The sequence below is a fragment of the Stegodyphus dumicola genome, chromosome 8 (assembly GCF_044657685.1).
Source record: "Stegodyphus dumicola isolate Sdum_Otavi_A_Nest chromosome 8, ASM4465768v1".
Taxonomy (NCBI): Eukaryota; Metazoa; Arthropoda; class Arachnida; order Araneae; family Eresidae; genus Stegodyphus; species Stegodyphus dumicola.
This window is the reverse complement of record NC_140775.1, coordinates 9,451,951-9,476,157: the sequence shown is the minus strand read 5'-3', so window position 1 is coordinate 9,476,157 and position 24,207 is coordinate 9,451,951. Positions and strand designations below refer to the sequence as shown.

Below are 24,207 nucleotides of genomic sequence, written 5' to 3'. Positions count from 1 at the left end.
TTGAAAAGATTTTGAAACATGAAGAAACTAAGGAAAATTTTGGACTAAGAAAAATTTTGAAACATGTATGTACACACTGGCTATCTTTAAAGAAATCTTTATCCAGAGTTTTTAATCGATGGAACCCCCTTCTCATATTTTTTAAAGAAGTAAATGCATCTAGAGTTAAGATAAAATAAGGTTGTCTGCACAGCATTCTAATTTATAAAAGTGGTCCTCATTTGGAAAAGAGTTTGAGAAATGTCATTCACACATCTTCATGAATCATGTCTGGCATTTCTCATGAAATATCTACACTGTGTGGTGAATGTGCTGTACTTAACCTCACAACTGTAAGGTAGTGTAAACAATTTGAAAATTATCATGTTTTAACCCACGAGAACGCGCGTCGGGCCTGCGAGGCTCGGTCGTTACAAAAACGTAATTCTCCCTATGATGAAATTTTTAGACCTTCTCAGTAGCTGCATTTAAGGTCATGTGCTTGTCATTCACAAGCATTTCCAGAATTTCACCCTTCATCTTGTATCAGAAACTGAGTAAATGGGCTTCCCAGACCCAAAGCGCTCGCTCACATTGTCATTTAAAATTGAGAAAGAGATCAGGCAGTTGCAAAAAGGTTGCGCTATTTGAGCAATGAGGATGAAATAAACAGAGAGAAAAGACTACAGAAACTATTAGCCGAAGTGTCGACTGATGAAGATGCAATTAATGAAGATGACGAAAAAATAGTTGGTGAAGAACAGTTTAGTGATCACCAATCGAATTCTGAAGAGGCAATCAAGCGATAAATCTAGCAGTTAATTAAGTAATTTTGTGTCCATCAGCGAATTGTTATCTTGGCAAATATAATGTGACAAAATGGAATAAAAAAGAACCAAGACTTGCTGTGAGAACTCTTGCTCACAGCATTGTGAGAAAATTGCCGGAAATGTTTGTGAAGCAAAATTTGTGTCTTTCCCCTATGAATTCTTGGCAACTGCTTATGGATAAAATAATAGTAAAGATTCTAGTAGATTGCGCAAACATTTATATCGAATCCATTGCCATCAAATTTGAAAGATAGAGAGATTCTCGATCCACAAATATTACAGAAATCAGAGCACTTATCAGTCTTCTTTATTTTGAAAGACTCCACAAGGTTTCTCACATAAATGTTCTCGACCTTTGGGTGACTGACAAAACAGTGCCTGACATTTTTCATAGAACAATGTCTAACAAACTTTTTTTTTTATTTTTAATGAGATGTTTGAGATTTGATGACATAAGAGATCGCTTTTCTAGAAGGGAAATAAATAAACTGGCTTCGATAAGATATGCCTTTGAAAAGTTCATTGAAAATTGCAAAAAAGTTTACAGTCTTAGCGTAACGGACCGAAAATCACAAATTTGCTGCGCTTTGTGCGAGAAAAATGTTTGTGATAAACACAACATGATTATTTGAAAAAGAAAAAAAAAAAAAAAAAAAAGTGAAATGTCAAATGTAAGTTTTATTTTGAAATTATTGGTGTAAAAATTTAATATTGCGTAAATTAGTACTAAATTTTATTTGCACTCAAAAAGAAATCAGTTTAATTTTTGTTAATGATAAATAATTTCAGTCTTTAAATTGTTTTAAAATAGAATTTTATTAGACTTATTAAATTAAAGGTATATATTTATATTTTATACACTCTGTTTTTATTATTTAAATGTTTTCTTCAATTACACAAGCAATTTTATTTTTGTTTTGTTAAGAAAAATGCTTCAAGCCTATGGAGCCCGACATGCGTCCTCGCGTAGCTAAAAGTAGCGCGCGTCTTCGTGGGTTAATCTGACTGGTGATATTATTACTGTAAATCATATCAACAGACCATCATCTTCCAGTTCTCTAAATCATATCTTGCAATTAAATGTCACAAATGGCCAAAACCTATAGCTCGTTTTTCTGTCTCATTTTCCAAAATGTTGCTGATGGTGTATTCTATGGGTGACTAAATTACACTTATGAGAAAGTGAAATCTGTTCCTCAATTTGGTTGAAAAACACCACTGAGGAGGGATCTGAAGGTCTCCTATCCCTCTTTCCCCAACCTTTGTAGAGAGCAGTCGCAGACACTATATAATTAACAAAATCTATGTCTTCGTTGGGGCTCATAAGAGTGCCATTAAATTGAAATTGGAAATTTAAAAATAGCTTATGGAGGTAGTGATTTGATTGAGAAGATTTTAAATTAATTTTTGCTTAAAGCAAAATCTTTGCATGTATACATTTATATTCTTTTCTGTTTTCATGTATATTACTATTTATTGATCATATATTATATATTTTTAAACAGAAGTGTGGAAGTTTTCTGCCTTTACATTCTAATTGCAGTCAGTTAAACAAATACATTCAAACAAGATTAATAAACATTGTTGTGCTTAAGTATAATTTTCATGAAACTTGGCAGCTTTAGCTGTGGACCTTTATTAATAATTAGAAGGATTAGGATAATTGATAAAAGACAATCTTGTTGAATGGTTTATATGCAAAAACACTTATTTTAAATTTATAATTTCTTTGTATTAAATGGAAAATAATTCTGTATAATGTGTGTGTAATTAGATGTAATGTAAAAAATAAAACTGAAGGTAGCAACTGTTTTAAATTTTTCCACAGCATTAATTTATAGGACTTGTAATTTTCTTATTGCTGCTAACATTATTCAGTTCTTAAAGAAAATTTCATTAAAAATTCAGTTATTATAAAACTTGTAAAATGTAACAAAGTATTTGGTCTTCATTGAGCTTGCAAAATTAAGATTCAGTTTATTTGTGCACCTTTTTTAAGCATATTTTTTCCCTTTCAGTTTTTGGATATGATACAGGTAATGCAAGAAGGAATGAGAACTGGGATGACTTACCATCCTGTGTCAATGGCAAGTAATTAAATCTATACATTTTTCTTAAATAACATTAGCATTTTACATACTGTTCTTAATATGATAATTTTTTTAATGTATTTAAAGGAAGGTGTAATTGACCAAATGAAACGTCTTCAAGAAGATGCACCTGAAAACAGTATTTTTTATAAGCCGTTATTGTCAATGCCTGATACCATATCTGAACAACGGAAGTATGTTTTCTTTTTCTTGTATTTTCTAAATTTATTTTCAATAAGCTTACATGCCTTGTTCCCCCATACTTGTAGAGATGCATAAAAGAACTTTTTTCTTTAATAATTTTCCCTATTGATATTCATGCAGGCAAAAAATTAAACTGGTATTTATATTTAACACAGCCATTTTATCACAGTGTAGTGTTTCTTTTACAGAAGGAAAAAAGGGGGGGGTTATGCCTAATGATTATAAAAAAAAACTATCACATACATATTTTATGTTTTAACCAAGTATTTGTCCCAAAAATTAATCAATAAACCAAGTTTTTAAAATTTGTTATCTATCTACTAATTTTTTTTTAAATATTTCCCCCCATTATATGATGAAAATTCATGGAAGTTGCTGTAATAGACTGAAAACAATTGTTCTCTTTTGCAATTTTGTGTAAAATGCTATATTGACGGTTCTGGTGTATTTATATATAAGTTCCAATTAATTATTATGCACATTTGCTTTCTAAATTTCACTTTGAACTTCCTAGGAGATAATTTCCTTTATGTTCACTATTACTTTTTTGAATTGAATATTATCTTTGCAGCAATAATGCAGGATTTTACTTTTTAGTCATAATACATAAATTTTTAAATTCACTAATTTGAAGCTTTTTCTTCTTGTTTGTCTGTACTATATATATATGTGTGTGTGTGTGTGTGTGTGTGTAATATAAAAGAAAATAGACTTTAAATTTCTAATTTGAATTAAAAGGCAACCTCTTCGCTTCTGCACTGACGTCACTCTTTCCCTGTAGTATTCCGCATTGCTGTGAGCTTTAATCCGCTTATTATGTAGTACTCAAACAAAGAATTTCCGACTATTTCAGCTGACTTGTGCACACTCTCTTTTGCCGTACAGTGTGTTTCAAATACACACTGTATGGCAAAAGTGTTATACATAATTTATACAGTGTGTTTCAAAAAGAATATACGTATTTCAAATGCATATATTTATTAAACTGTATGACATGCGAATATGAAACTTTACACACATATGTACGAACCTGTTGAGTTTAGATTACAGATGTTACAGATATTCAGTATATCCTCCATCAGCGACACAAACAGTATCACATCGATACTCAAATTCCTCCCATACTCGAGTAAGCATGTCGTCGTCACTGATATTATGACAGTACGTATCCAGTTCTTCACCTCTTCCAGGTTATGTGGGAGTGGTGGCACATGAACATTGTCTTTAATGAAAACCTACAGGAATAAATCACAGGTTGTCAAATCCGGTGACCGTGGAGGCCAGCTGAGACATGCTAAGTCGCCAGCTCCTTGACGACCAAACCAGTGGTTCAGTAGAGTTTCATTCAGATAATTACGCACTTAGCGACACCAGTGAGAGGGTGCCCCATCTTGTTGAAAAATGAAGTTGTCTTCGTTCAGCCTCGGAAACAACCACTTTTATAACATAGACAGATACTGCTGATCATTAACCATGTTTCCATCAAAGAAGAATGGGTCGTAAACAGATGATCGGGATATCGCACAAAACACATTGATTTGGGGCAAATCTCGTGCGTGTTCAATGGCTGCATGTGGGTTCTGTAGACCCCAAATTCAAACATTGTGCTTGTTTTCATGACCACTAACATGAAAAGTCGCTTCATCACTGAACATGATGCATTGTGCAAAAGTGATATCATTGTCAGTAGCATCAAAAATCTCGTTACAAAATGCCACTCATTTGCGTTTGTCATCAGGACGCAGAGTCTGTAACAAATGTAACTTGTAAAGCTTCATAATTAACCGACATCTCAAAACACACCAAATTGCTGTTGTAACTCCCAACTCACACAACGATTTGATTTTGAAGGAGTACGTTGGAAAGCAGTTTGAATCCGGGCAACATTTTCGTCGGGAACACTATCACGCACTTCGCAAACTCGAGAACACAAAATGATTTCTGCTGTGGAGTAGCCATTTTAAACATGCGACGGTTACCACGCAAAACAGAAGACAGCTAACATCTAGTGGCTATTAATATAAACTAAACTATGTATTTGTTTCGCCAATAGCTGAGCCAAGGCACAGTGGTTGATAGTTTGGACAAAATAACTCTTTGTAATACATATATTCTTTTTGAAACACGATGTATTATCAGACATATATTATCAAACTAAGGCTATCTGAAAAGTAAGCTATATGAGAAAGCATTTTTATAGTCTATTCTGACTCTTCCATCTTAGTCCTAAGTTTGCGTTAATGCTTTTAACCATGGGAATTGTTTTCACAGTAGACATTAATGATAAAGTTTGATTAGATTGTTCACTGTCTTAACAGATTTAGAGCCTATGTTGTTGATACTGGACTTAGTTCAGCTTTTTGTATGTTTGCATTATAACAGTATTCAGAAACGAACATCATATTCAGTTATAATTTATTAGGTCATCTGAGGACATGGTTTTAACATGTTTACAGCAAATACTGTAAAAATTGGGAATGATGTATATGGTAGGGGTGTTTGCAAATGCCCATGATGGTTCTCTAAATCGTAATAAAAGCATTTTATCTTAAAGGATGCCAGCTGTACAGATACCCTATCTGTCTCTCTCTCTCTTTTTTAATGATATGCTTCAGCATATCATTAAAAAAACATGCTGTAACAAAATGCTGTAATCAACATGCTGTAACAAAATGAAATCCATATGCAACTGTTAAGAGTTGACAGAAAAGGTTAATTCATCATCATTAACTCTGCATCACCATTTGTAGGAAGTTGAAAGCTTTTCTGTGCTTGGCTAGTTAGTTCTGCATGAACTTAGTGATACTAATTGAAAGAGAACATGTAAATATCTATGCTGCTTTTCATTCATATGAAAACATTCTACTTTTTTTTAACTGTCTAGTATACATGGCGATAAGAAGTGACATGTGGCTCAAAGCTTGCAAAATTTCATGGATCGAAAAGATACAGCTCACTTGAGGTATTTGAAGCAGATTTTCAAAAATTTTTCACCAATAAACTGGCTTATTTCTTTAGGAAGGGCATGAAAAATTATTAGAAATCTGGAAGAAAGTTATTGATTCAGTGAGAAATGCATAGTTGAATAAATGAGTCTTATTTTTTAGTTTTTCTTTCTTGAAAACCTACTTCAAAAAACAACGTTACATATGGTTAGATCTGAAAATTCTGTTCTCTTGCATTATAATTGCATATTCAAAGAAATGATTTTGAATTGCTGTCTTTAGAAAGTGATAAAATTACTAGTTTGAATTATGGTAATTTTATTGAAATATAGTAATTAAAATTATTAATACTGATTTCTGAAATAATACCATTTATACTTTAATTCTGTCTCAAATGTTGAATCATCAGTAATAATTTATTGTGAGTTCTCATATTATTATTATTCTCTTTTTTAAAATTTCTTTCTTTTTTTTTTAAATTTTTGTATTACAAGTGCTGTTATATTTCTTTATGATCATGTATACAATAAAATGATTAATATTGTTACGGATTTGGTATGTAAATAGCTAATGTTAGTTGAATTATAAATTAAATTTTTTATTCCCCGTGCAGTGCAGCGCGTGATGAATATTAAAAGAAAGCTAAGCTTGAAAGTAAAAAATACAAGAGCACATGCATTTAACATTTGATAAATAAATATCTCTTTTTGCTTTTGAGAAAATTCCAGAAATTTCTTTTGCGCGATTTAAAATCTTATGAAAAGGAAGAAAACCTTTCATTTCAGTTGTTAGTTAGTTTGTTGTTGTTTTTAGAGTTTGTTTAGAAAACTGCTCTTGTTGACTAGCTTTCTTTAGCTGTTTTGAATTAAGTTCTCTTGAACGTTTGAGTAGTTAAAAGATAGCTACTGCGAGATATTGTAATACTGCACGAATATCTGAGGAAACTTAAAGCATTTTTATTGTGATAATAATAAATTTTGTTCATTTTTCATCGGACTTGTGCATTCATTTCATAACGAACCCGTACGCACGCAACAATATTAGTATAATATTGGCATATTAAGTTTACTAGAATGTTTAATATGGATTTACTGAAAACGTGTTTGAAATTAAAGAAATCTGAAAGTGAAAGTTATTAAAAATGCTTTCTTTTCTTCCGTTTCCTTCTTTTAAAATTATTTTGATTTCATCTAGCCATCATGTTGTAGACCAGACCAAAGAATATTGGAATAATGTTTCATGTACTTGACAGTTAAAATAGATTTAGACTAATTTTATACATGCTTTCTGATGTTTGAGTAATAGTTCTTTTATAAAATTTAAATAGCTAGCCAAGTTAATGCAAGACAGAATTTATATCCAGTGAAGGTATTTACATCAAATATTGCATAATATGTGATATACGATGTGTTTATAAAGTTCCGGACCCATTTTGATGTTTAATAACTCATAAAATAATAAAGATAGATAAAATTAATAACATAAATGGTTAGATAGACTCAAAAAGTTTCATGACCCTAGTCAGTGAACTTCCACGTGTGTCCCCTTCATCGCACGGAGAATATCAAGTTGATATTCAATTTCACACTAGGTACAGGCAAGCATGTCGACATCCACAGAGGCTATTGCGGTTGTAATTCTGGCTTTTAGGTCATCAATGTTCGACACTCTCCTCCTGTAAACTTTGTCCTTTACAAATCCCTAAAGGGAAAAGTCCAGCGGCGTTATACCAGGTGATCTGGGTGGCCAAGGAATTGGACCTCCTCGCCCAATCCGTCTTTCTGTAAATTGGTTATTCAAAGAACTACGAACGATGGTACCCCAATGAGGTGGTGCACCATCTTGTTGCAAAAAGACATGTGGCTGAAGCTGTTCTAGTTGTGGAAATACGAAGTTTTCCAACATGTCTAAGTATACGACTGATGAGACCATCTTTTCTGTAAAAAAGAAAGGCCCAATGACTTGGTCGTGCATTAGTCCACACCACACATTAACCTTTGGGGAATCCCTTTGTGCCTAACGGTATTCATGGGGGGTTTCAGATCCCCATATGCGCACATTATGGTGATTAACAATGCCAGAAAGGTGCCAAAAACAAAAGAGAGAAAAATGCAATTAATAAGCAGACGATATTTAGAAAAGTACAAATATTTAGACTGGAAAAGGAAATTATCTGAAATTAACCACACGCACAGACGATATTTGCGACAGGAAAGATATTCAAACCTGAAAAGGAAATATATAAGTTATTCCATCAATAAATGCCATAAGTTTGTTTATATCTTCATTATTTTATGAGTTATTAAACATCAAAATGGGTCCAGGACTTTATAAACACCCTGTATTTCATATATACTGCATGAGCCAAAAAACTTTCTATAGCATCAGTTTAGCATGTGATAGTAGTATATGTTGAATTACCATATTTGACAGCATATAAGACGCACTTTTTTTCCTAAATTTGGTCTCAAAAAGGTTACCTGCGTCTTATACGTGAAGGACACAGCTATTTTTAGGCCGAATAAAGGTTTAGACACACATAACTTTTTCTACATCTGCCATAATTATTTTGCGCATGCGTGAAATATCTGTCGCCAAAAAGCGCCAAAGCTCGAAGCTGATGTCAAAGTACGAACAGGTTTGACGGTCACATTACATCTATGGAGTCTTTCCTTCTTTACATAGACTTTCTTTAACTCAGCCGATACACGTGTCAGTATCGGTGCGTAAAACTATTTGTTTTAAAAAAATACCGTAAAAAATATGACTACAGGAAACGAGATTAAGCTATACAATTTAGTATAAACTAGGAATGTTAAACTATGCCAAAGCATATGGAAACAGAGCAGCAGCAAGGCATTTTGGTCCACCACCTACCGAAAAAATGATACGTACTTGGCGACTGCAGGAAAATCAACTGAAGAGTACTAAAAAACAAAAACATAACCTTCGATGCCCAGCTCCATCTTGGCCCGAACTTGAAAATGCCGTAAAAATGTGGGTGATAGATAAGAGGAAATCTGGGATAAGTGTTTCAACCAAAATGATAATCAATGAGGCCAAAGGATTTGCAGAAAAACATGGGAATCAGAACTTTTCAGGGTCTGAGGCTGGTGCTACAGGTTCATGAAAAGGCAAGGCTTATCAATGCTCACAAAAACAACTATTGCACAGAAAATGCCAGCAGATTATGAAGAAAAAATACTAGCATTTCATAGGTTTGTTATAAATGCACGCAAGAAAACTTCTTTTGAGCTCCGTCAAATAGGAAATATGGATGAAATTCCACTCACATTTGATGTACCATCTAACAAGACTGTGAGTATTAAAGGGTTTAATCAATAACCATAAAAACCACAGGTCATGAAAAAACCCGATATACGGTAGTTCTAACATGTTGTGCTGATGGCACAAAACTACCTCCGTTTTTCATATTCAGAAGAAAATCTCATCCGAAAGAAAAACTTCCAATGGGTGTAATTGTTCATGTTCATCTGAAAGGCTGGATGGACGAAGCTGGAATGAAACTGTGGTTACAGAACGTATGGACAAGGTGACCTGGTGGACTCTTAAGAAAACGCTCTCTATTGGTTTTGGATCAGTTTAGCGTCCATAGAACTGAAACCATAAAGAATAAAGCGAGATAATTAAAAACCCAGATATCTGTCATTCCTGGTGGACTGATTAGCCAACTGCAGCCTTTAGATGTATCGGTGAATAAGCTATTTAAGGAAAAATTGCGAGAACAATGGAACAAGTGGATAGGAGAGCCACATCACGCCTTCACACCCTCAGGTAGAATGAAGCAGGCCTCTATTTCACAAGTGTAGGAGTGGGTAAAAAGATGTTGGGAGGACGTAAAGGCTGAAGTAATTGTTAAGTCCTTTAAGAAGTGCGGAATCAGTAATACTCTTGACGGAACAGAAGACGACGCATTATTCGAAGAAGGTGATACTAGCGATGGCGGAAACAGTAGTGATGACGATATTCTCGTTTTCGATGATGATGATAGTGAAAAGGATTTCTATGGTTTTTGAAAGTGATTAAAGTCTAATTTCATGATAGGCAACATTTTCCTTGAATCTGTGTTTTTTGTTGTTTCTGCTTTATTTTGTATTATGTTTGATTGCTTGCCATTCATTCATTTATTCATTATTGAAATTTACATATCATGTTCAAAATAGCTTGCCGTTTGTTAATTTTCCTTAATAAAAATATGTTTGGTAATTGCATTCAATGATTGTTTATTTGGCTTATAACGAAACGTGAGAACTAAAAGTAACCACATTTTAAGTTATTGTGGACTATTGAAACTTTTTTCCCTTGTGTGTGGCCTTCTAAATAAGGGTGCGTCTTATATGCCAGTGTGTTTTATATGCTGTCAAATACGGTATTTGAATTATCACATCATGTAAGCAAGGTATCTTTCCCCTGTGTTTAAAAAAATTATTTCATATATCCATTCACCATTATTAAGTTTGCACTCATTTTAGCTGTCTCTGTACTGTACAAATAAAAGCAGATATCTATACCATATGTCTGGCACATATAACCTTTTAGGTTTTTTGCCAAGAAAATCTACCACCACCAACACCACCACTGTTAAGGTCATACTGCACCACTGCACATATCGAGTTAGTTCTAGCCATGATGCTAATTATGGTACATATTAATGTTGCCAGTGTTACTGCTTGGATTTCTGCACTGATGTTTTCCTTGAGTTGTTGGAGTATTTGTAGTGGCGTACATTTGTTTTTTGAGGTATTTTACCAAAATTCCAATGTTGTCAAATCAATCACTGTTGTTTAATGCAACACTAATTGCCCAAGCTGTTTTCTTGTGAATGTTTTTGCTACTTCTTGGACACTTTCATACATAATCAATTTTGTCCTGCTTTGGGTTGAAAACATGGTCTTTCCTGGTTGTGAAAAATCAGTTACCACATCTTGCTCTTGAAATTTCCAAACAGGCAACTAATCATTGATTTTCATGATGCATTTCGGACACTGAAGTGACAGCACAATCTTTATATCAAGATAATCAACTTCTAGCTTTTTTAAAAAGGTTCAGCTGTTTTCATTTATTGCAGAATTGTAAATATTTGCATCCTTGATTTTCCAGGTATTTAGCTTATAAAGTCTTGAGAGACAAGAAAGTAATTAAACTACATTTTTATGTATTCAGTATTGCAATCCCTTCATGACTTCTGACATATACTATATAAGAAATGTTAATTTTTAATATGCAATTTTAGCTTATACTGTTTAAGAAATGATAATTTTTTATATGCAATTTTGGCCTATACTGTATAAGAAGTGGTAAATTCTTATATGCAGTTCTGACCTGCAATACAGAAGTAAAGTATTCTTATGTGACTGAAGTAGTAGTAAGAAGCAACTGTTACTAATTTATGTGGAGTATTAAAATCCTTAGAAGGGAGAAAATCTAAAACTTAAAATGCTACTGAAAGCAAGTATAGTATGATAAACGCATGGCTCAAATAAATAAAATAGCATATGTAGTGGTATATTTTCACCCTCCAGAATTAAGTAGATAGCGAGCATATTTTTGGAGGGTGAGATGGGCTAGCAGAGAGGGTGGTGCAATAAGATGAATCAACCTAGATCTTGCAGTAGGGAATGTAGATCAGATTATCAAAGAAAGAGATTCATTGTTTATATTTATCAGACCCCTGCATTTATCTTTTTAGTGTCAGAGGTGCTATTAATCTTGATCTTTACTTTTGTGTCTGAAAGGATGTTGCCCAAAATGTTATTGCTGTTTATTATTTAACAAAAATAACATGGCAAATGTAAACAAAAAAATGTATGGAAACACTTAACACTCTATTGTGAATTCTAAAGATATGCTGTTTTTGAATATCTTGTGATTTTGATGTTGAATTTCATATGCTGTAAGTGAATGAAGTGATGTTTAATAAATATAGTTAAAAAGACAGGCCATCTTATGAAGAAGAAAACTAAACATTGGTATGATGAACTGAGAAAAATCTTGAAAAAAATAATGGTAATACTTAACACTGTATCGAGAATTTTAAACATATACTTTTTTAAAAAATTTTATAATTTTGCTGTTGAATTTTAATTGGTGTAAGTGCAAAAATGTGACATTTAATAATAAAGGTAAAAATACATAGTTGTGTAGGCCATCTTGCTAAGAAAACAGAACATTGATATTATAAATTGAGTAAAGATTGAAAAAATAGAAAATGTGTGGCATCATTGAACACTCTGTCAGAAATCGTAAATTTTACTGATTTTAAAAATTATGTGATTTTACTGTTAAATTTTATGTAGGTTAAATGTAAAGAAAGCACTGTCTGATTGTAAAGTTATTTTTGTGTTGGCGGTAGTGAGTTTGAGAACAGGTTGGTAAGCTGCAATCTCAAAGTGAGCATAAAAAACCTTAACAAACCTCTAGTGCTATGTTAAAAATCTGATTTCTTCCTTTCTTTACCTTTTTCTTTTCTTTTTTCTTTGTTTTTTCCCAGGGGGTTTACTCCAGCATTAAAAGTTCAGGTTTATTATCAGCTGTAGAGGATGTGAGAAGCATGAAATATAAGAGATGCTTGAACTGCTTAGATTGGTAATTTTCTCTCTTGTCCAAAATAAATAGAAGCAGCCTGCAAAAGTGCCCTAAACCTGTGTACTCTATTACAATTCAAATCTTTGTTATTCACCACTAAAAGCAAATGCCAAACAACATTTTGTTCATTTATTTTTCATACCAGTGAAAAACCTCTTTGGGTATCTTTTGTAAAAATGAAATGTCATGAAGTGGGAAATACCTGTATCGTAAGCACTTCACATGTACAATTAGCAAATTTTTTTTAACCGAGTATATTAATTGTTTTTTCTTAAAAATGAATTTGATCTTTTATTTTATATAGAGATGAATTAAGAAAAGAGGCATTGCCTTTGATTCAACATGGAGTTCAAGGAATGTTTGGAGAATTACAATTTTTCCTGGAATATGTATGTATATTACTAAAATATTATCTTATTTATGCATGATTATATTTGAATCTTGTTTTAATGGTAGCATTAAAAAAATTTTATGTACAGGAATATTTCAGCTGTTTGCGGCCAAATGTTGGAATATCATCGATTCCAAATGGAAAAGAATATTACCAGATGTGTCTTGAGTTTCATCTTGGTTTTCATATGACACCAGAAGAAGTTCATGAAATGGGCTTGAGAGAAGTTGCCAGAATTTCAGCTGATATAGAAAGGGTATTGATTTGAGCATGTTTTCATAAACTATTGTATTACATTTAATATTATTAACAGTATTTCTTTTCTTTCTTCTGAACGCTTTTTATACTATTATTTATTGACAATATACTAAAATGTTAAAAAATAACCACATGTCTGCTTGAAAATTTTGACCCCTTCTTTTCATATATTGAAATGCCTGCAGTCAAACAGTAACATACTTGTTGTTAATTTTAGCAATTGTGCGTCAGGCTAGATTTCAGTTTCCTGAAGGGGGAATCTTGGTTTAACCTTGTAAGGATTAACACTTCATAGACTAAATGCCTTCTTGAAAGCTGCAGTTATTGACACAGGTGCAACGTAATGATTTGGCACTTAAGTTATACATATTAAAGTAATTTCTTATTATATGCACATCCACTGAAAAGCCACAAAATATTATCAATAAGGCAAAACTCTGTCAGAAAGTATTTATGTGGCAACCTAAATATGCACATAGGCCCCTCTTCTGATGGCTCTCCAGTTTTAAGATATTTTTGCCAGTGTGACTGCAGATTATGATCCTTTCTATGAGAATTTCAGTGTTAGCATAGCAATGAACTGCATACTGCAGTTTTTGTCATCTTCAGTGAAATCTCTGACTTAGCTTTCTGCATTCAAAAATGTAATGGGGCTCACTTAAAGGCATCATCTGCCTCTTTTTCCCTTCTCATCGTAAGTTTCATAATCATGGATAATCATTAGGATAAATGTGGTAATATTTAGTGGTATACATATTTCAGGAAAAATTGTAGCTCTTCACACATGTCTTGAGCACCATGTTGGATCAAAGGCAGTGCTTTTTTTCATCATTCATCTCTATATAAAACAAAAAATCAAATTTATTATTATATTTTTTTAAATGAATACACTTAGTAAAAAAATAAATTTTGATTACCAAGTTTGTACAACTATCTGATTTTTTTAAAGTGAAAATGGATTATTGTGTATATGGGGAAAACAACATTGTAAATAATAATGAGAAAAGAATAATGTAGAAAAATAGGTGGCATTGAAAGTATTGTTAAAATAGACATAAAGAGATGTAACATGTAGTGCATGATATATAAATAGTTAATATTATTTGAACAAGTAAAATTAAGCTATAGTAATATAGTTTGATTTTACTTGTCACCCCTTTTTTTAACTGTTATACTTTAAGAAAAAATACTTGTTGTTGAATTAGTAAAATCAAGTTATCATTCTTTTAACGTAAGCTTTTGCTTCTAAATCAGAATTATACTATTGATATTTGTATTTTTAACTCTAATAATGGATTAAAATTCTGTATCATTTTCTAAATATTTACAGGTGATTGAATCTATGGAATTGTGTATGCCTGTGAAAGAATTCTATGAACATATGAGGCAAGATGAAAGCTTCTATTTTAATGATGCTGTAAGGAAAAAAAAAATATGTAATCTGCAATAAAAGAATGCAAGTAGTTATAATATTATATATGTGTAACAGGGTTACCTGTAAAACGGGAAAAGTCAGGGAATTTGAATACTGACCAAAAAAGTCAAGGAATTTAAATATTTTAATCAAAATCTGGAAAAGTCAAGGAATCTCATGTGGTGACCCCCCCCCCCCCCCTCAAAGAGCGATTTTTTACGACAACGTTGGAAGCAATAACTTTCTTGGCAAATTATGTATCATGTGAACGTCATTCTAGGCAGATGGCATACAGCCAGTTTTCACAGCTCTAATCAAATTATCTTTTACAAAGGTAAAGCAAGTTTCCAGTAAACTCTAGAATCGAGAGATTCACATGCACATGTGCATGTTGAAAGAAAAAAAATATCTTCCCATTCTTGTATAAAACAAAATCGGTTTAACACACCGAATTGATTAGTGTACGGTACACACGGGATTAGGCGATATTATAATGAGCTGTGAACGGGTCATTCTGGTGTTGGCAACTATTTTCAAAATCGTGCCAAGGCCGTAGCGTATACTAGGATTTTACTGCAAAATCTTTTGAACATCTTTTTTTCTTTTCTTTTTAATAACTGTCTTATTTGTCATTTTACAGTAAATTAAAAAAATAGTAATTAATCATCTAGGCTAACCATTTAATATAACTATATTCGCCAAAATATTGTTGATTATTGTTATTCAATTTTTAAGTAAGTAACTTTATTTTAATGTTGCTTCATCTCTTTAAATATATTTATTATTAGTTAATAATACTTTCAAATTTCAGGCAATTTTTCTGGCGTAATCCTGAAACTTATTCTAGCAGTATGATGACATACTCTCACAAAATTTAATGCACATATTTTTGCTTATGTATGCTGCTAAATAAATAAAAAATACCTGAATTTATTTAAAAATACCATTAAATAGATTTCTTTCTTAAGTTTAGCTGCAAAATATCTGCAAAAAAAGATATTTTTTTAATTCAGATTGGGCAGATTCTAATCTCAATCTTCCTAATATAGTTATAATAGTAATGCTTTGGGGATTATATATATATATATATATATATATATGTTTGTGTGTGTAAGTCATGTGTAATTGGCAAATTTTTGTGTTTTCAAATGGTGCCATAATTAATTTACCTCTCAGCACAGCCAACGCATACTGCGTGGAGAGACTAGAATTTTCTTAAAACACACTTGGAAAACCTGAAAAGTCAAGGAATTTCTTTCTTCTGTTTGAGTGGCAACCCTGTTGTAAATAATTCTATTTTATTTTGATATATACATTCAACTTGCATTAAAAAATCTATAGGACTCACTAAAAAAAGTTACTGTATCAAATGGTTATTGCATCAAATGTTGCATGAGATTCATTAAAATATTTAGCAATATAATGTTCAATTAAAATTTTAAAGAACTGAAGAATTAAATAATCATTCTGTTTTATAGGCTTTGATGTAGTTTAAATAAATAAATCATCAAATGATTAAAAAATTTTTAATTTGAAAAAAAATCTACCGAAGCATTTTCTAGTTTTATTTAATCCACAATACTAGGCCGGCCCTTATTTGCATGCTGCTTACAGAAGAGAATTGTTGAATTGGGTATGCAAGTATTTAAACTTAATTGAATATGACTGGAGGTCAGTACTCTTAATAAGTAAGTCCAGATATTGTATTTACGATAACTATGAGAATTAGACTAGAAGAGAAACACGCTAATGTGACAATCAAAACCGTGAAAAACAACCTTATATTTAGCGTAGGTATAATGAAACACTCAATCGATTTCGAGGGCAGCTAAAGGTCCCTCCTCATCAGGAGAAAGAAATACATAGAAAGAAGAAAATAGGAATCACAGAAACACGTGGTGCTTATCAGCACTGCACGTCGTCATAACTAGATTTTTAATCAGAGTTGCACTGGCCGCCTACTTTTACTGAGCCAGGCTGTCTGATCAAGCATAAAGAAATATTAGCGAAGTTAAAATAGGGAGCGAGGGGCAAATGCACATTACGCTCAAAATCTGAACTTCAAATAATGGAAAGCAACCACTGAACGGATTTTTATATCCTCTGGTAGTACCAAGTGCGAGGAGGTAACGCCATCTATCGGCAAAAATAATTGAATTAAGACAGTAGAATTTTAAAGGCATTAGGAAGGACTGGATTGGACTTCAAATCATTAACTAAACTTTCTAAATCTTTGTGAATGTGAAAAGCCTCAAGAAAATCCAATTCGCCTATGGAAGAAGCCTTTTGGATGATTTTTGCAGACCCAAAATCAAAATTATGGTTAAAAGTCCAGCTATGATACGCTATTGAAGACTTGTTAATTTCCCCTTTTTTGACATAAGATTCATGTTCCTTGATACGAAACTTCAACGCTCTTTTTGTTTGGCCAATATATCTTAAACCACACTGACATGATATACTATAAATTCCCCAAGAATTCAAGACAGAAACGCAATCTTTTAGAATCGAAGGGTGAATTTTATTAATAGGGGAGAAACCGACTTGAAAATTGAATTTCTGGAGAATCCGTGCAATTTTATAGCTAACAGAAGGATAAAATGGAAGCACGACAAGGTCATTGATATTATTTCTAACAGTGGAATGTCTTCTTTGATGGGAATCTGAAAAATTTTTGACCGCTTTATCAATAATCACGGGAGAAAATCCACGGTCAATCGCAACTGCTCTCAAATAATTAAGTTCATTGGTAAGCAAAGATTCAGAGGAACAAACTTTTAGCGCGCGGAAAACATAATAGTAAAAAGAGGCCATTTTTTGCTTAACAGGGTGGCATGACTTGGCATGGGGTGGTAAACAAACTGCAAAGGGTTTACGGTACACAGTGGTGCTAAAATCGGTTTCATTGCGGATTATAAGAATATCGAGGAAGGGGAGGGAATTGTTGGATTCAATTTCAAGAGTGAATTGGATGGCTGGATCAATTGAATTCATAATAGATAGAATCTCGGATAAATCCTCTTTATAACCGTCAAAAAGTGCGAAAGTGTCGTCAACATACCGAATCCAAAGACGAAAAGATAATTTATCAAATAATTTCATCTCAAAATAGTGCATATAAATGTCAGCAAGTACCGGACTGAGAGGATTACCCATAGCCAATCCTTCAACTTGACGAAAATATGCATTTTGGAAAACAAAGTGGGTTTGACTTAGAGAAACTTTAGTAAGCAAAACCAACTCATTAATTTCAGTATGTGTGAAGTGAAATTCCCGAAGCCTAGTTTCAAGACAATTTAGTGCTCCTTTGACCGGAACATTAGTAAACAATGATTTGACATCAAATGAAACCATAATGGAACGAAGTGGGGAAATATTTTTAAGTTTATCAATGACTTCAACAGAATTTTTTACAGTGTGAATATTGTTATCAAGTAGAGGAGAAAATCTGGAAACTAAATATTTGGCCAAAGGATATGAAGCAGTACCTATGTTGGAAACAATTGGTCGAAAAGGAATACCGGTTTTGTGGACTTTTGGAAGAGCATAAAGTCTAGCGCAATTAGTAATAGGCGGAATAAGTGATTTCTTCAACTGAGTTGGCAGAATGTGGGAAGATTTAATAGCACTTTTTACTTTCATGAGGTCCGAAGTTGAAGGATCTTTAGGGATCGAGCAGTATGGGCCTTCAATTATCAATTTAGAGACTCCAGTAATATATGTGTGTTTGTCCATAACAACGATCTGTCCGCCCTTATCAGCTTTAGAGATAATGATATTAGTATCAGAATTAATTTCACGTAAGATCTCATTTTCCTTTTTGCTAAGATTAGAACCCAAAGATTTATTGTTAAAATTAACGTTATGAGTAATTAGGTGGCGGATTGTATCCTTCTGCGTTTCCGAAATTTTGGAGAATTTAAAGGCTTTCTCTATAGGGGCGATGATTTGAGGAATTGAAGGTTTAGATGTCTTTGAAAAGTTGAAATTATATTTTAATACTTTTAACTGATCCTCCGAAAGATTCCTATTGGAGATATTAACGATGGAGTTAACGTTTACAGTGGGAAGATCAGCTAGATAATTGGGACTATCCGACTGGTGTGTGAGTTTTTGGAATTTAGAAATGAGCACATTTTTATGCCGTTGACAAACGGCATAAAAATGTGCTCATTCTAAATCTGGTCTGTGCTCTGGTCTAGAACCGATACCGTTTGTCAACGGCATAAAAATGTGCTCATTTCTAAATTCCAAAAACTCACACACCAGTCGGATAGTCCCAATTATCTAGCTGATCTTCCCACTGTAAACGTTAACTCCATCGTTAATATCTCCAATAGGAATCTTTCGGAGGATCAGTTAAAAGTATTAAAATATAATTTCAACTTTTCAAAGACATCTAAACCTTCAATTCCTCAAATCATCGCCCCTATAGAGAAAGCCTTTAAATTCTCCAAAATTTCGGAAACGCAGAAGGATACAATCCGCCACCTAATTACTCATAACGTTAATTTTAACAATAAATCTTTGGGTTCTAATCTTAGCAAAAAGGAAAATGAGATCTTACGTGAAATTAATTCTGATACTAATATCATTATCTCTAAAGCTGATAAGGGCGGACAGATCGTTGTTATGGACAAACACACATATATTACTGGAGTCTCTAAATTGATAATTGAAGGCCCATACTGCTCGATCCCTAAAGATCCTTCAACTTCGGACCTCATGAAAGTAAAAAGTGCTATTAAATCTTCCCACATTCTGCCAACTCAGTTGAAGAAATCACTTATTCCGCCTATTACTAATTGCGCTAGACTTTATGCTCTTCCAAAAGTCCACAAAACCGGTATTCCTTTTCGACCAATTGTTTCCAACATAGGTACTGCTTCATATCCTTTGGCCAAATATTTAGTTTCCAGATTTTCTCCTCTACTTGATAACAATATTCACACTGTAAAAAATTCTGTTGAAGTCATTGATAAACTTAAAAATATTTCCCCACTTCGTTCCATTATGGTTTCATTTGATGTCAAATCATTGTTTACTAATGTTCCGGTCAAAGGAGCACTAAATTGTCTTGAAACTAGGCTTCGGGAATTTCACTTCACACATACTGAAATTAATGAGTTGGTTTCGCTTACTAAAGTTTCTCTAAGTCAAACCCACTTTGTTTTCCAAAATGCATATTTTCGTCAAGTTGAAGGATTGGCTATGGGTAATCCTCTCAGTCCGGTACTTGCTGACATTTATATGCACTATTTTGAGATGAAATTATTTGATAAATTATCTTTTCGTCTTTGGATTCGGTATGTTGACGACACTTTCGCACTTTTTGACGGTTATAAAGAGGATTTATCCGAGATTCTATCTATTATGAATTCAATTGATCCAGCCATCCAATTCACTCTTGAAATTGAATCCAACAATTCCCTCCCCTTCCTCGATATTCTTATAATCCGCAATGAAACCGATTTTAGCACCACTGTGTACCGTAAACCCTTTGCAGTTTGTTTACCATCCCATGCCAAGTCATGCCACCCTGTTAAGCAAAAAATGGCTTCTTTTTACTATTATGTTTTCCGCGCGCTAAAAGTTTGTTCCTCTGAATCTTTGCTTACCAATGAACTTAATTATTTGAGAGCAGTTGCGATTGACCGTGGATTTTCTCCCGTGATTATTGATAAAGCGGTCAAAAAATTTTTCAGATTCCCATCAAAGAAGACATTCCACTGTTAGAAATAATATCAATGACCTTGTCGTGCTTCCATTTTATCCTTCTGTTAGCTATAAAATTGCACGGATTCTCCAGAAATTCAATTTTCAAGTCGGTTTCTCCCCTATTAATAAAATTCACCCTTCGATTCTAAAAGATTGCGTTTCTGTCTTGAATTCTTGGGGAATTTATAGTATATCATGTCAGTGTGGTTTAAGATATATTGGCCAAACAAAAAGAGCGTTGAAGTTTCGTATCAAGGAACATGAATCTTATGTCAAAAAAGGGGAAATTAACAAGTCTTCAATAGCGTATCATAGCTGGACTTTTAACTATAATTTTGATTTTGGGTCTGCAAAAATCATCCAAAAGGCTTCTTCCATAGGCGAATTGGATTTTCTTGAGGCTTTTCACATTCACAAAGATTTAGAAAGTTTAGTTAATGATTTGAAGTCCAATCCAGTCCTTCCTAATGCCTTTAAGATTCTACTGTCTTAATTCAATTATTTTTGCCGATAGATGGCATTACCTCCTCGCACTTGGTACTACCAGAGGATATAAAAATCCGTTCAGTGGTTGCTTTCCATTATTTGAAGTTCAGATTTTGAGCGTAATGTGCATTTGCCCCTCGCTCCCTATTTTAACTTCGCTAATATTTCTTTATGCTTGATCAGACAGCCTGGCTCAGTAAAAGTAGGCGGCCAGTGCAACTCTGATTAAAAATCTAGTTATGACGACGTGCAGTGCTGATAAGCACCACGTGTTTCTGTGATTCCTATTTTCTTCTTTCTATGTATTTCTTTCTCCTGATGAGGAGGGACCTTTAGCTGCCCTCGAAATCGATTGAGTGTTTCATTATACCTACGCTAAATATAAGGTTGTTTTTCACGGTTTTGAACTATGAGAATTGTTTGATTTGGGCACTGGTATGTGTATGCTGTCATTCCATTTGCTGTGGAGGGATATAGAGAGAGTTTATGCTATATGTTATTTTATTATATGAATGCATATTCTGAAAAGTTGAAACTGTAATGTTAAAAAATACAGAGATGATGTTATGTACTTTGCATTGTATTTCTTTGGAACTTCTGTAAGTACAATGTTCATATTATCAAAAGATAACATTCATCTACATTGAGCTCAACTGTAGAATAGTACTTTTAAGAGGAGACTGACAACTCATTCGCATTATCTTCATCCAGTTTAGTGTATATAGGATGTTATAGAGAAGAGTTTAGAGCCAATCCTTTAATACCATGGGAAGCATATGATCTCTTTAAAGGAACAAGATCACACTTTCTTTTGAGTTGATTGTTTATGATGTTGTCATTCATCTCAGTAATAATTAATTCTGCAATGCTATGTGACCATACACAGACTTGTCTCTAGCTTTCTTCATGCACTAAGCTGTCAGTGCTTTTATTTAGTTGTCACTTGGCTGTGCTTAAAATTATTATTATTTTGGGTAAAAGTCGTGTTATCACTTCTGATGCTCAAGGTTTATACTCTCTTCTGGTTCTATATGATCAATAACAGATAAATCGTTTTTGACTATATTCATAAGGCTAGGTGCTCCTGAATATGGATTTGGCAACAGTAATGTCACAATTGATGCTGAATTCATTTACTTATTGTATTGGTTTTGGACAAAATCATGTGTGTTAAATTTCTGGGAAGGGGGAAAATATTTTTCATCTAAATATGTTTTTATGCTGTTTTAAAGCTGACACGGTAACAATCATGTTTTAATCTTTTTTTTTTTTTTTTTCTTTAAATCTTCTAGCTAGTTTTTCTCTTTGTTATCAGTTGTCATTTCTTTCTAATTTATCAAAACTAGTGTATTAAAGATTATATGTTAATTTATCAATAAAAATCACACGTACTCAACTAAGCAATTATGTAAAAAAAATAACTTGAAATTTCCATGGTGAGAAAAATATCTTAGTTTTATTTAAATTTATATTTGCATTGATATAGTATTTTTTGGAGGGAAGGTAATTACATCTGAAGTGTATGGCTTATTTCATGTGAAGTACTAGTTTTAGTTACTTAAAGATGATACAGCTCAAAGGAGTATTAATGTGAACTTAAATGTATTATATCCATTTAGCATTGCTCCAAAACTAAAAAAGTACACTTTTTTTTGGTGGAGGGAGGTTGCTATTCTGTTCAAAGCTTTTTTTTTTTTTTTTTTTTCTATTCCAAATGTGGCACAATAGTTGTAGATTTTGTGCATGTGTATTATTATTATTCATGTGAATTTTGACTTTGACATGTTTCTTTTACAGGCTGAACTTGTAGATGCTTATCATGGGATAGTTTTCAATCAGATAAAACCAAAATTGGATAAAATAATCAAGACTATGCCCCAGTGCGAACTTGTGTAAGATTTAATATCGGTTTTATCTCTATTTGTATGCAATATTTTTTACAGACAAGTTAAATGCTTGATAAAAATAGGATAAGATAAATTTAGCATAGCTTGCAAAATGAAACAAATGACTATTTTACTGAAGGAACTATTTTATTAAAATTCCGAAAAATAAATTAAAGTATAGGGAAATACAGCTTTCAGAAAATTTTGTAATATCTGTTACTTAAGGGGGGGGAATCCTAATTTTGTAGTGGTGGTAAGAAAATCAAACATTTGTGACATAATCTGCAGGGCTAGTATTCTGCATGATTTAGGTGTGTTTAATCCTTCAGAACACACAAAAGCTGAATTGGAAGTTAATCCGAATCTCATACTTCTATAATTAAGCCAGATATGTTTGTAAGGTTTTAGGCAGCTTTAGGGGTTAGCTTACAATGTAAACAAATTATTATAATACTCCCATGCTAATACATTGTTATAGTGCAAAGGTCTTCAAATTTTTTTTATTCAGGAAACCCCTAAAACTATATTCTTCTTTTGTGCAACCGTTCTTTATAATTTTACCCATCAAAGCAGATCTGTTTCATATTATTTTAGGTAGCCAAAAAATTATTATAATTATTATTTAATTATTTTATCTAATTAGTTTTGTAGCTTCCATGGTATTGAAAAATTGCTTTAAACCTCAACATTCTACAGTTTGTGCGGTTTCAGAGCTACTGGTATAATTTGTGGGTGCTAGAAAGGGCTTCTGAGTGCATCTGAATCCAGTTGTAATGAGCATATAAATGTTCTGGGGTATAAGTTAGCATTTTCTATAACTGGGTGGCATAAAGCTGAAAAAAGGCAGTTTGCATCACATTCATGATTTGTGTTTAGGCAGAACTGGAATGTGTAATCATGGTACTTTGTGTCATTAACTGTTTGAATTGCTAAAATCTGGTTGGTAACAATTTGTTATAAGGCTCATTCGTAAGCCAAATTACTGAGCTAATGGCTTAATTGAGATTATGTTTTCTGCATAAGTTACAGATATCAATAATTTTTTACTATCATGTAAAAAATGACAAAAGAACTGTAACTTTATGATCCATAATTTTCAAAGTGAATGTGAAAGAAACGTATGACACCATATCCAGTGAAAGGAAGATAAAAATTTTATTGGAAACATGAACATCAATATTTGCAAATGTCCACCACTTATATCGAGGCATAAGTGGGTTGTTACAAATATGAATAATTTCTTACAGGCGTATGAAGAAGTGTCAAAAGAACTGTACCTGTATAGCTGATAGGTTTCGAGATAAATTAAAAAAATTATATATATGACATCATATCTGGTGCAAGGAAGAAAAAAGAAACTTTATTGGAAACATGAACATTGGTATTTGCATATGTTTACA

At 32.7% G+C, this 24,207-nt stretch overlaps 1 protein-coding gene across 3 annotated transcripts in view; it reads left to right on the top strand.

Moving 5' to 3' along the window:
- LOC118190472 (uncharacterized) overlaps window positions 1–24,207 on the top strand; it is a 103,703-nt gene that overhangs the window by 25,930 nt on the left and 53,566 nt on the right. For 2 of the 3 annotated variants that reach the window (XR_015042480.1, XM_085821559.1), the window contains exons 4-9: window positions 2,828–2,896; window positions 2,987–3,093; window positions 12,959–13,043; window positions 13,134–13,301; window positions 14,634–14,720; window positions 22,719–22,813. Coding sequence is in view for 2 of the 3 variants with exons in the window: in XM_085821559.1 (XP_085677685.1) it covers window positions 2,828–2,896; window positions 2,987–3,093; window positions 12,959–13,043; window positions 13,134–13,301; window positions 14,634–14,720; window positions 22,719–22,813 (611 nt within the window). In the remaining variant the exon portion in view is untranslated. Of the gene's footprint in view, window positions 1–2,827; window positions 2,901–2,986; window positions 3,094–12,958; window positions 13,044–13,133; window positions 13,302–14,633; window positions 14,721–22,718; window positions 22,814–24,207 lie in introns of all 3 variants that reach the window. The other variant, XM_085821560.1, reaches the window with a different exon arrangement.